Raw genomic sequence first — 13,047 nt, forward strand, 5'->3', positions numbered from 1 at the left:
GAAGACAGCAGGGAGAAGCAGCAGCCAGCAGGGCTCAGGGAGCATGCTCTGCAACAAGGCAAAGGTGACCTTTCAAGCAAGAAGCGAATTGCTCTTCCTTGGACTGAGCAAGTTAACTAGCTCCTTGATAGTAAAGAATGGCAGGGAGGGAAAATACCTTTAAGGAATGGCTAAGCCAGTGGCCTACAAGGAATGGGGTGGGGGCGGAAGCAAAATACATCACAGAAGTTCTATTTAGGTTTCTTTCCATACGAACTCCCCTGCTGGGAGACATTTACCATATTATCCCACCTTGCAAGCTAAATGTTTACACTAGCACATCTGTTTTGCTTCCTCTGCAGCATTCACTTTAGTTTTTATCACAGATTAACTGGGATACAAAATGTTCTGGTTTGGTCAGGAGAGAGGGGCTGTGAACAAGGTAGAGCAATCCCTTTCTCCTGCACACATTTCTTTTGGACTGTCGCCTCCTTTCAGAACTGACAAGCAAAAACCATCAACTGATTCAAACTCAACCGTGTTGCTACACCACCATGACACTGGAGAGCTGCTTGATGATTAAATGAATGAATGCATCTGCAATTGCCATTCCCTTTCTAGCATAGACACAAAATTAATAACTCAAAGCCACTCACTTATTTTTCTAATGTCCAGCGAGAATGCCCTATTAAGAGAGCCTTTCCTGTATTAGATGGGAAGCTATTGGAAAAATGAGAACTACTTAGGGTGTCTGTGAAGAGAGGTAATCCCAGAAGCAGGATTACTATAAACAGGAAGATCATGCAGGCCCCGAGTGGGGGAAGGGTTGTTTGCACAAATCTGTTTCTATTAAACAGCCCCATTAACAGCCCAAATCCTGATTTCAATTACACGTAACCTTACATGATTAACCTTTTCCCTGCTGCACATGGTAAAAACACTACACAAGGGGACACACGATTAAAATACACCATCATCAACAAACCACAAGTGCAGCTACACTTAACAATTCACTTCTATCATGAGACGTAGCGGTCGGAGGCGTGTGCGAGGAAACATTTTAACATCTCACCTCTTTCCAAATGCTGCTGGACAGTGGTCCTGACAGTGAAGTAGGCACGTTCCTCAATCAGAGCTTTGACAATGCCCCAAACTACTGATCCCACAGCAGAACCTCACTGCTACTGGCCTGTCTCTCCAGCAACTCTTACCCTAATCTCACCAAGTCTCCTAGCACACCAGGATTCAACAGCTCTCCTTTTCAGGAGGATTTCAGCTGTGAGGAGGAGACGGCTGGGAATTGAAAACCTCAGGCTTCCAATGGCAGCATCCGACGCACAGCAATCAATTAATAAGCCACTGCTGTACTCTAGCGAGCACTGGGGGAAAGGGTTAAAAATCTAATTGCGCTGGTGATGAAGCCGACCTGCTGATTTTGACCTATTTAAAAGCCAAGCTACCAAGTACAAGAGGCCTTCAATCACTCCGCACACTAGAGAGAGTATCATATTGCTCCAAACCGCAACACGGGAATATCAACAATCTAAAAACCAATCATTCAATAAGTACAGCCCTGAAGGAACGAAATTCCACCGTCGTTTTTCTTCATCCACAAATGAAGGTAAAACTCAAGACCTTTGATTAGAAATATATTAGTCAAGAGATCTCAGCCTAACCATCCAACTAAACGCCATTTGTCTCAGCTGTCCTCACATTAAAAAATTCTCCGGATAGTTATGGCTGTGTGCTTCAGAAAAATCCACAACCCGGCACTGATGCCTTTACAGAGATAGTTCCCACAATCAGCAGGATTAATTCAATACTTAGCCACAAGTCAGCAGAGAGAACCTGGATTCCCGTACGGTGGGGTGTCTGCTCAGCATTACTATGGGAGACCTAGGCCCACTGAATCAAACCGCAGCAATAGCATCTGGCTCCGGAAGTACAGTGCTCTCTCTCAGTGGATTCCTATGGCAAGCATTCATTCAATGGGCACCACACCCAGCTTGGTTTTCCAACTATGAATTAGTAAAATGCCCCATTATCTGGCGAACAAGTCTACAAGTCTAACCTGTTTTGTTATATGTAGGTTTTATTTACTGTAGGAAACTTTAGGTGCTTTGTTTACATTTGAGCTCTACTCATTGCCAGCAAGAGAACTCTGCTCTTTGTGAGAATGGGAAGAGAATCAGAGCTTGTTTAATTGCAGGCCCCACCCAAAGCCCAAATTCAGTGTTTGCACCATGGTTATGTTTAATTTCAAAGCCCTTCCAGCGCTCTCCCCACACAGATCACAGCTTCTCTGACAAATCTACTACGGTGCCACTGAACAATCTGCTGAATTTCACCACTGTAACATTATCTTCCCTCTTGTATCAATCACAGTCCCCGATGCGAACATTCCAAGCTCCTTTATTTCGCTGAAGCAGATGCTGAACTCTGATGTTTCTTTTAAATGCTATTTATGGAAATATACTATTTAGGGTGGAGCCTCCTTTCTGCATGCCTCACAGTGCACTGTGGGTTTACAGAAATGCCTCTGCCATGAAGGGGGATGTTTATAAAGGGGTCAATTGAATTGACAGCCAGGGTAGTCTGTACCCGCAAGGGGGAAGATTTATGACAAAAGCCTAACGTTGTGGGCTTATATCATTTTTCCTGAAAAAACAAAGCAGCTACATCAGACTAAGAGCAGTGGCAGAGTGAGACACACACTGGAACATGAACAGTAAGGCAACATTTCTTTAGCAACAATCTGCTTCATCCCCTGGTCCCCATCCAGTACTCTCCAGCATGGAGACAGAAATGACGTGGGCTGAATGAGCACAAGCTCCCGAGTCAGGTGAGTCTTAACAGTAACTTACAGAATACAGATTTTTATCCCTACATCTCAAACAGGATACATCCACCCACTTTTAAAAACAAGGATTAAATAGAAGGAGTGAATGAGAAAGTGAAAATGCTGCTTCCATTTCTCTGATCTTTTTTCCATCTCTATATTGCCAAACAAAAAAAGTAGAGAACCTACCGATAGTAGAAACTGCTGGTGTGAGAGCAGCGATAGCGCTTCACCACGAATCCCAAAGCCATAACTACTGGCTGACCTGGTGCCTGGCGGAGCCCATTCTTAGCAAGCACAGAAAGGAAGGTTTGACAAACTATGACTATCTGATAATGCCATAAAATGACTTTTACTAAATCAGGAGGATTCCCACGTGGCAGTAAATCCCAGCAGGGCAAAGCCCTCCCAGCTGTCCATGGAGCTTTAATGCTGTTGCTGAGAGCATATGCAACCAGGCTCAACCATCTTTACTCCGCACCACAAACAAACCTAAGGGAAGGATTATGAGGCTGGTTGAAAATGCGCTCAGACTCCGAACCACAAATAACTATATTAATTTGGTCTCCTTGCCCCATCTCCTATCCAAAGTATGTTATCCTTGAATCTTTTACGCTGTTTTATCTTCGGATTCAGTAGACATGTTTTTATGCCTTAGGAAGACATGGTCACATGCCAGCCAGCTATAATGAAACCTGGTTTTGAACCCAGTTTCAGTATATTTAAATTGGATGATCAGTTGCCTCCAATTGCCATTCTCCAATTGCCATCACTACAATGTTCTCGGGTCATCTCTCTACCCCAAAACAGTTCTGTTCAGTGGGCACGACCTACCAATGTGAGTTGCAAGTCTGCAATACCCCAAATCCTGAAACACAACAGGATAAGTAAATCTCCTGGAATGCAGAGGTACTGATCTATAAATTGTACCTGTGTTACTACAGTTCTTGAATATTTTTCTAATATGAAAAATAAAACAGCAATATCCCTCTCTCGTCATAGCTGCTTGGTGGGAACGAGGTCATTTCTGTGAATGGTTTTGAGGTAAGCTGATGACATCGTGTAATTTTATAATAATAATGTTGCTTTTTTGGTGAAACAGGATGAAGTTATTAGTCTCTTGCTGATCTACCCCTAGAAACGTGCATAGCACTATGACATCCTTTGGCAAAATCTGCTCAGATTGCCAAGTCTGATTCACAGGGGCTTAGGGTAGGAAAGTTTTTATTTGCAAAAAATCAATAACAATAAAGGGGGAGTGAAGACATACAAGGCTGGGAAGAATGCTAATTTATTCATATTAATTACACAGTCATAGAAAAACAAATTTTAATTTTTCACCTTCCTTTGTTTACATAGTTTTAATGGTTACATCTCCCTTGTTTGTCCTCTGAATAAAACTAAATAAATAAACTCTGAATAAAACGTACTGTTTTAGAGGCTGAGATTTTTTTAAAAATTCCTCCTTCTCCCACCTCATTATCCTCTCCTCCACCCCCCCACACATTTACCTATCTTCTCCTATCTTTTATGCCTGGTTCACATGTAAGATCTCAGTTGTCTTTTCTCTTCATACCACCCAACTGTGTTTTCTCAGATCTTTCGCCAAAGTGAAACTCACTAAAAATCATTGGTAAGATTCATAGTACAGAGGGGTTTAGTTTCCTTTGTGGTTGTACTTATAAAGTATCATTAGAAAAGTAATGTATACAATTATACACTTTCAAAGATGCTGTATTACAGTGGTGCATTTCCGGATAAGAGGCCACTAATGCAAACACAACTCCATTAAACATTCAGTCTCTTCCCTACAAGGTGCCCAGGAGGTTAGCACTGCTATAAACACTCATCAATTTATTTCCAAAGAGAATGGAGCAGAACTCTTCCCCCCCCCCATAGTCTTATAGCAGAGCACTTTACAAATGCATTGGCAGAGCATCTGTGATGTCAAAAGAAACTGTAATACACTTTTGAGCAAAAGAATACTCCTCTCTTACACAAACAGATAATTTCTTGATAGCAATAAAGGAACTCAAGTGAATTTTGTTCTTGGCAGATGAAGCCTAACTATTCTCTCATGGCTCATGCTTCACGCTGGGCTTTTATCTACCCAACTTAGTCCCATCTCCAAATGAACAAGGACTGGTCCTCACTGTTTATATTTCTTGGATGCCTATGATAGCTCCTGTGGAGTTATTTAGAATTCTTGTGTAAATGTATTTTAAAAAAAATCAATGTTTACGTCCCAGAGCTGGCAAAGTCACAGAGGCCAAAAATGCCCTCTGGCCACTAGCCAGAAAAAGGACTGCTGTGATCCCACTGTGCAACAAACCTGATATTAGAAAGTGGAGTGGCTTAGCACTGTCTGGCCCCCTCCTAGTGACATCTCTAGTGCAGGCACAAGGCACAGTAGGTCTGGGAACAGGAGCTGCATAACTGATGCAACAATGGGGAAAGGTGGCAAAAATGTGTGGGAAGTGGACTGCCGGGAAAAGAGGTATAAATGTAAGAGGTCTGAGGACAGTGCTGTCAGGGGGATGGTTGGCATGGGAGCCTGGAAGGGACAAGCGAGATCAGGACAGACACACCAGCCAGCCTCCCTTTCAGGCTGCTATGCTTTGCATCTACCTCTCCAGCTTTCCACTTCCTCACCCCCTACCACTGGAACACCTCAATTCATTTGTCCACTGGTCCATTATTTTTCAATCCAGCACTAGGCACCTTAAGAGGATCATGGCACATTGACACAACAGATGGATGGTGCCAAATACCATCAGAGCCTGAAACAGAATTTCCAGTTTGCAAACCATTGCCAAGAGAGCAGAAGGGTCGCTTAGGTTTATTTGATCACTCGTGTCTGCATGCTGAAAACCCATATATTGTTGTCTAGGAGAAAAACACAGGGTGTGTAGAGTAGCCAACTTCTACACCAAAGTATCAGGTGTTACATACAATTACCCCCTTCCATCCCTAGCAAACAGTGCTTTCCTTAGGCAGTAAGAGCAAATGTCTATCAATCCACATGCAGCAAGAAAGCACTCAGCTGAAACCATGTGCAGCCTGAGAAGCACAAATGCAGGCTTTACACTACTCAGGAGTATGAGATTTTACATCAGAAAACATTCAACAAAGTTTGCAAAATCCCCCCCATTAAGAACAGGGCATCACTGGGTATATACCATGCTTAAGTCTATGGAGACAATTTTCATAGTAGAGTTACAAGTCTCTGAAAATAGGGGTCTATGACCGACCTTTAGTGACAGCAGCTGGGGTCACATGGCCATGATTGAAGGAGCAGCACATCAGCCACTTTGTTGGTTACATCCTGTGAGCAGTTTGTCCATAACTCACAAAGTTAACAAGGTCTCTAACATCTGAAGCCTTGCTGTCTTCGTGATTTTATGGTGCTGCTTTTTAGACAGAGAAGGCAGCACTATCGACTGAAGCAGCGCAGCATGGCAGACACACACAATGAATTCAGCCCAGCAGAGAGAGCAAAAATGCATTAGACACACAATAATGTTGTAGAGTCAAAGAGCCCTGGCAGGGTCCTAAGTAGAGAGCAGCCTATTTATCACTCAATCCAGCTCTATCACTGGGCTTCATGGAATAAAAAATAACCTGCCTGGCTTCCAATTAAGATGATCATGACACTTTCCAACAGTGTTAGGAAAACTGCAATTGAGGCAGGTAATAGCAAAATATATTCCCCTTCCCAAGCTGCCAGCAAAAAAAAAGCAAGCCTAGCTGTATTGACAGAGAGCGCCAAGGTGTGTCTAATCAAACTTGCTACTGAATTTTGGGAGCTGTAACCCCAATTTCCAGTGTTCTGAAGAACGGGCCTTGATTCTATTTGAGAAATTCACATTGTTGGGGTCAACAACATTGTGGTAACTACATGATTGTATTTGCCGCCAGTAGGGGTGTGTCTAGATTACATCCCTCCTTCAACAGAGGGATGTAAATTAGATACTTCGAAATTGCAAATGAAGCCAGGATTTGAATTTCCCAAGCTTCGTTTGCATAATCGTGTCATGGCGCTCTTTCGAAAAAGCACGATTTCGAAATTGAAACCGCAGTCTAGACCCGGTTCTTTAAATAATAGAAGCCTTTTTTGAAAGATCCTGTAAAAGGTTTCTATTTTTGAAAGAACCGTGTCTAGACTGCGGTTTCAATTTCAAAGTAGCGCTTTTTCGAAAGAGCGCCAGGGCGTGATTATGCAAATGAAGCACGGGAAATACAAATCCCGGTTTCATTTGCAATTTCATAGTGTCTAATTTACATCCCTCTGTCGAAAGAGGGATGTAGTCTAGACACACCTTAGGATTTCCAATACTGATGCTCTGCTGTGCAGGTTGTGTTAGGGATTAGCACTCTAACTACAGGCAGTCCCCGGGTTACATGGATCCGACTTACATCGGATCCCTACTTACAAACAGGGTGAAGCAACCCCGCACTAGCTGCTTCCCCCCAGCAGACCAGGGAGACGTGAAGCTAGCGCCCCTCCCCCCTCAGCAGACCAGGGAGACACGGAGCGGCTTTTCTCAGCAGACACCTCAGCTTGAGAATAAAGGACTGAGGGAAGTGAGGTGTGGGAGAATAAAACTGAGCTCTGGAGAAATGTTTGGCTAGAGTTTCCCCTACAATATGTACCAGTTCCGACTTACATACAAATTCAACTTAAGAACAAACCTACAGTCCCTATCTTGTATGTAACCCGGGGACTGCCTGTACATCACACAACCCCTATGGAGATGCACTGCACTGGGATATTTGTGAAGTGCTTGCAGTGTTGTTAATTGCTAATGCAGACCAGGCCACAGTATTGTATTGTGAAACTTAACCCTCATTTCTGCCAGCTTGCAGGCACACGTACTCCAACTAACATCTTTTGCCAGGCACTTTTGAAAGTTGAGCTGAAACTACCAGCCTCTTTCTGAGGCAGTGCAGGGAATCCTACCTGTCATCAGCGTTGCGGAGAGATGGAAGACGGAAGCTCGTATTTCTGTCCAGCTTTGATTGGCTCTTTGTCCTCTTGATGGAGCCTTTCAGACGCTTGCTGAAGAAGCCCTAAAATGAAATGGCATAAGCAAGTGAAAAAAGGGAAACTGACGCACGTAATGACCAAACCAGTGCTGAACCTAAAGGCGGCAGTGAATTAACTCAGTCAGCGATCGCAGAACATTTGGCCCAGGGATCCTTTTACACCATGAACAGCAGGCTCAGTCACCATTTCACTATCAAGAAATATTCATGTAGGAGTAAATAGTGCACCTGTGTTACAGTTACACCTTAACGAAGTGACACTATGGCACAAAAGACTGCCACCAAGGACCACTGGATTAGGAATTACAATTTTAGATTGAGGGAGCTGAGTTCAATTTCCCTTTACACACCCTGCCCTGATGTTTTTAATTGTTGGTTGAATTCAAAACTAGTAGGCACCTCTTATCTGCTCACGAATGTCCAATGCACCCACCTCAGTTGCATCTAAGTCTCACTTTCTGGTTTAGATGTGGCTGAGATTTTTCAAAGCCTGACTAACTCACAAGATTCCGGCCCCACTGAATCCAAACAGAAATCCTGAGTCAACCTCCCACTTGAATCCAATCTTAAATCTAACTCAGATCTGAACAATGAGTCTTCAGTCAATCTCTAGTTTATAAACCAAAAGTGCTTCTGCCTGCAACAAAACTCAAACAGGAAGAACCCTGCTTAGATACAATAAAATTATTGCACAATAAGACAAGATGTTATAGCATGAAGAGTAGTAACTTGACATTTCCAAATTGTGACTGCATGGCATACATTACAAAGCCATCAGTTAAAATAGAGCGTGAAGGAGACAGGTGGGAGCCACACCTAAGTATTTTGTTAAGTGAAAATACGCTGTATTTTTTAGCTCATCTTATCTCATCCACTATCCTGTAAAGCACTAAGTACATGGCATGCATTTTAAGGCAAACCATGCCACATTATTTCCAAGGTGTGCCAACACATACACATTCCCAGCCCAATCGATGCAAATGTAGCAATCCTTAATCCAATAGGATTAAGCAACATTTTACTGGTTGAAACACCTCTTTCTCTTCTCGATTAAAGAGTTACACATAGAAGTTTCACTGCAGCTCGGCTTAGCCGTCTTGGGATGTATCAAATGCATCTAAGTTAAAATTGTATTACCTGATGGAAAAATGTAGTGAGGTATGAGAAATCTGCCTAACTTCATCGCCAAAGTCAAGGGAGTTTTACAAGAGATGTCCAACACGGTTCCACTCTCGCTGGTGCTGAAAATTCACTTCTCCTCCCCTCTCTCCAATTTCTAACGCACATTGGTTCCCCTCTTGCCCCCTGCTCTCACTGCCTCTTGCAATGAAGGACTGAGGGCAGGGTCAGTTCATTTCCTAATACAGAGGAGCGTTTCAGGCCAAGAGAGTTTGCCACTCTAAAACTCACAGGGTGTGTCTAGACTACAGGGATTTTTCGAAAAAAGTGGCCTTTTTTCTAAAAATCTTTACCTGCATCTAGACTGCTGCCACGTTCTTTGTATCAGAAAGTATCAGAGGGGTAGTTGTGTTAGTCTGGATCTGTAAAAGTGACAAGGAGTCCTGTGGCACCTTATAGACTAACAGATGTATTGGAGCATGCGCTTTTGTGGGCAAAGACCTACTTTGTCAGACGAAGTGGGTCTTTGCCCACAAAAGCTTATGCTTCGTCTGTTAGTCTATAAGATGCCACAGGACTCCTTGACGTTCTTTTGAAAGTAAATCGAAAGAACATGGCAGTTTTTTCGACTGCGGAAAACCTCGTTTTACGAGGAAGAATGCCTTTTTCAAAAGTGTGCAAACTGTGCTTTTTCGAAAGAGAGCGTCTAGACTGCCTGGGTACTCTCTTTCGAAAAAGCGGCTTGCTTTTTCGAAAGTACTGATTCTAGTCTAGACGGTCTTTTTCGAAAGAGGTTTTCTCGAAAGTATCTTTCAAAAAGGCCTCTTTCGAAAAAGGCGTGTAGTCTAGACGTAGCCGCAGAAAACTCCTCTCCCTCACCGCCCACTAGGGATGTTAAATATCAGTTAATTGAATAGTCGAGTAACCTCATGAATTCTTACCGGTTAGTCAACTATTCTATAGTCCCTGAGGGCGGGGCTGACAGCAGCACGGAATGCCAGGTGGGAGTTAGTCTGTGAAGGGAGCCAGTTTAAAAAAAAACCAGCTCCTCTTGCAGAACAGCTGTTTGTTGCCTTGTGCTGCTGCCTCTTTATCAGAGGCAACAATGCGGGGGAAGGGGCAGCCCCTGTCCGGGGGAGATGGGGTGGTCTGAGCTCCCGGACCCATCGCAAACTCTGGGACTGAGCTGGGCTGCCTGCCCGCCCAGCTCCTTATTCACTTTAAACGCAGAGCCACAGAGGAGGTAGGTCCTGGACCCGGCATAAGCTAGAACTGAGCCTGGCTGCTGGCCAGCCTGCTAAAAAATTTACTGGGGCGGGGGGAGGGAAACGCGTGTAGTATACAGCATTAACTTATCCGGTTAATCGGTTAACCGACAACACGATTACATCCCTACTACCCCCCAGTTCTTCCATTAGCACTTAGCTGGTCAATAGTCTCACGCTCATTCAGCCTTCTTTGAGGGAACTGTGAGGAAAGCAGCAGATTAACAATAGACTCTCCTCCTGCCTTTTTCTTCCAAAATTGGAATGAAGATTTTGAGAGCAGAAGGAGATTGCCTCATCCTTAATACAATACCACCCAAAACAGGCAACAACTTGCTCCAATGCAGCTGGCTGAGCGCCCCCAAAGCCTTGCACAGGCCCTTATTCAGTGAAATGATTGCTATGCTGGAAGTTTGTTTCTTGCATCTGCCACTGCATCTGAGGCTGGCTGGCCCCCAGATTAGGGGTGATCCTTACCAGGCAGCACCCCACAAAGTTGGTTAGTGGATACGGGACAGCTACTTAATATGCTCCTTGAGAAATCTTGGAGAAAAGGGGGAAGCTTTTTCCCTTCTCCGAAACTGGAAGAGGCAGACATGTTCAAAGTGAAGACACTGTGAAGCCGAACACTTCTGCTGTGCTGCGCCATGACCCACACACTGCCCCGCCCCCGTAGCAACAAACTAGACAGGCCTCCTGACCTGACAGGAGTCAGAACTAGGGATGTTAACTATGGGTTAATTGAATAATCGATTAACCTTATGAACTGGTTACTCAACTATTCTATAGTCCCCGGAGGTGGGGCCGGCAGTCAATGCGCTCCGGCCCCAGTCCTGAGGAGCCCCTTGCTACTCTGTGCTCAGGCGGGAGCTGGTCTGTGAGGGGAGCCGGTTTAAAAACCAGCTCCCCTCATGAACTCGCTGCCTGTTACCCCGCACTGATATAGAGGTAGCAGTGCAGACTGGCAAGGGGCTCCTCAGGAGGGGGGCCTGAGCACATTGGAGCCCCTCTCGGGGGGGGGGGGGGGAGAGGGGGCGAGGCTGAGCTACCGGACCCAGCGTGAGCATATAGTCTATACAGCATTAACCTAGAAGCTTTTACTTATCGGTTAATCAACTACACTATTACATCCCTAGTCAGGATGGGGCCCCAAAACATTTTTAAAGTGAAGTGACTCTGTTCCCAGCAGAGATGGATCCCAAGTGTTAACTCTGGTTAGTGTTTATAAACATTTTTAGCATCTCATCACACATTTAGAGGGAGAACAGACTTTTTTACTGAGCAAAATATACGTGTTAACTGGTCAAATACGGCTATCTAAATGTGGGTAATAAATGGCAATTTTCAGGATATCTAGATGTGTGAGTGCTGTCTGAAAAAAGAAAATAAAATAAAAATAGAAAAATGCAAGCATACTGGGATTTTTTTCTTGAAAACACATTAAACTGTTTGCATCTTAAGTTGCTCTCTGTAATTTGCTATGGAATCACATAGGGCTGATGACAGGAGATGAATAAATTGGAAGCAGCAGGAAAAATTCACACATGCCAGAAATAGAGAGATGAGATTTTTGACCTTTATGTTTCTATGCTAAAAGAAATCCTTCGAAATGTGGAATGCAAAAATAAAGGGGAGAGGGTAGCCAGCATATATTTACAGCAAACGCTAAATCTTTTAAAACACAAATGCCACCAAAACAAATTTTTATTTTCCCTGAGTTCAACAGTATATTTAAAGAGACACTGTCCAGTCAAAATCATTTTTAGGGAAAAAAAAATCCCTTGTCAACACTCTCAGTAGTACCTTTGCAGGTACATTATTAGCAGAAAGACTAAAACTCTCTTTGACTATTTATGCTAGTTATATTTATAGCACTTACCCGAACACAGACAATTGAAAACAGGCAATTTTTGGTTCTCATTTCCTAGCATGAGGAAATGCCTGGGTTTCAAACACTGCAGGGGAATGTGCCTTTTAAAAAAACAGTTTAGGTTTCCATTGGTGGTTGAAAAAAACCCACGTCTTATTACCTCAACTGTAACAATACAAGCATGTCACTACTTTATTAACAACATACCAGGGTGTCTGCAAAGATGAATTAGATGCAAGCACTCTAAAGATGAACAGAACTATATAAATGCTGACATTTAAGGACTCAAACAGGAAAAGGATAACTGTGCAAGAGCTCTGCCCTCATCTGTCTCTCTAGACATTGCTTCAACACTTCAGATGAGTGTAGGTCTACACTACATTGGCTGGAGGTGCACAGCTCCATGACTGCAGCTGTGTCACTCCAGCATGGTTGCACAGACACTTCCTAAATGGACAGAAGGAAAATTTCCATGTAAGCAGGTAACCTTCTCTTTAGCGTTCAGCAGCCAGACTGATAGAAGAATTCTTTCATCCATCTACTTGCAGCTAGGGTTGCTGGATGGTCTCCCAAAAAATACTGAACACACGGGCTAAAAATTTGTTGAGAAAGAGAAAAAAAACCCACCCACACCGAAGAGCTCTACTACGAAGAGCCACAAAGCTGGGAACAAGAGGGAGGCAGCAGAGCCTGCTCTGCAAGGCAGCTGCCTGCTACCCAAAGCAGAGAGAGGCAGACCCCGAGGCAACACAATGGCAGAACGGGGAGATGGGGGGGGAACCAGGGGTAGGAAGGTGACTCCCCCATAGCCAGGTCTTCGGGTGTCCCAGTGGGAAGAAGCAGAAATTCCACCCCAGTCAGTTTTGGCCGAGAGCCCATGGAAGGCGCCTAAACGCAACCACAAAGCACCTGCGGGCTTCTCTCCTGGA

The 13,047-nt window shown here is 44.0% G+C and overlaps 1 protein-coding gene across 13 annotated transcripts in view; it reads right to left on the bottom strand.

The window, feature by feature from the left end:
- Positions 1–13,047, bottom strand: part of RASAL2 (RAS protein activator like 2) — a 248,542-nt gene that overhangs the window by 46,089 nt on the left and 189,406 nt on the right. For all 13 annotated transcript variants that reach the window (XM_075936872.2, XM_075936874.2, XM_075936873.2 and 10 more), the window contains one exon: positions 7,779–7,888. In XM_075936872.2, the coding sequence (XP_075792987.1) occupies positions 7,779–7,888 (110 nt within the window). The remainder of the gene's footprint in view (positions 1–7,778; positions 7,889–13,047) is intronic.

The sequence above is a fragment of the Pelodiscus sinensis genome, chromosome 9, assembly GCF_052426305.1.
Source record: "Pelodiscus sinensis isolate ZL-2025 chromosome 9, ASM5242630v1, whole genome shotgun sequence".
Classification (NCBI taxonomy): domain Eukaryota; kingdom Metazoa; phylum Chordata; order Testudines; family Trionychidae; genus Pelodiscus; species Pelodiscus sinensis.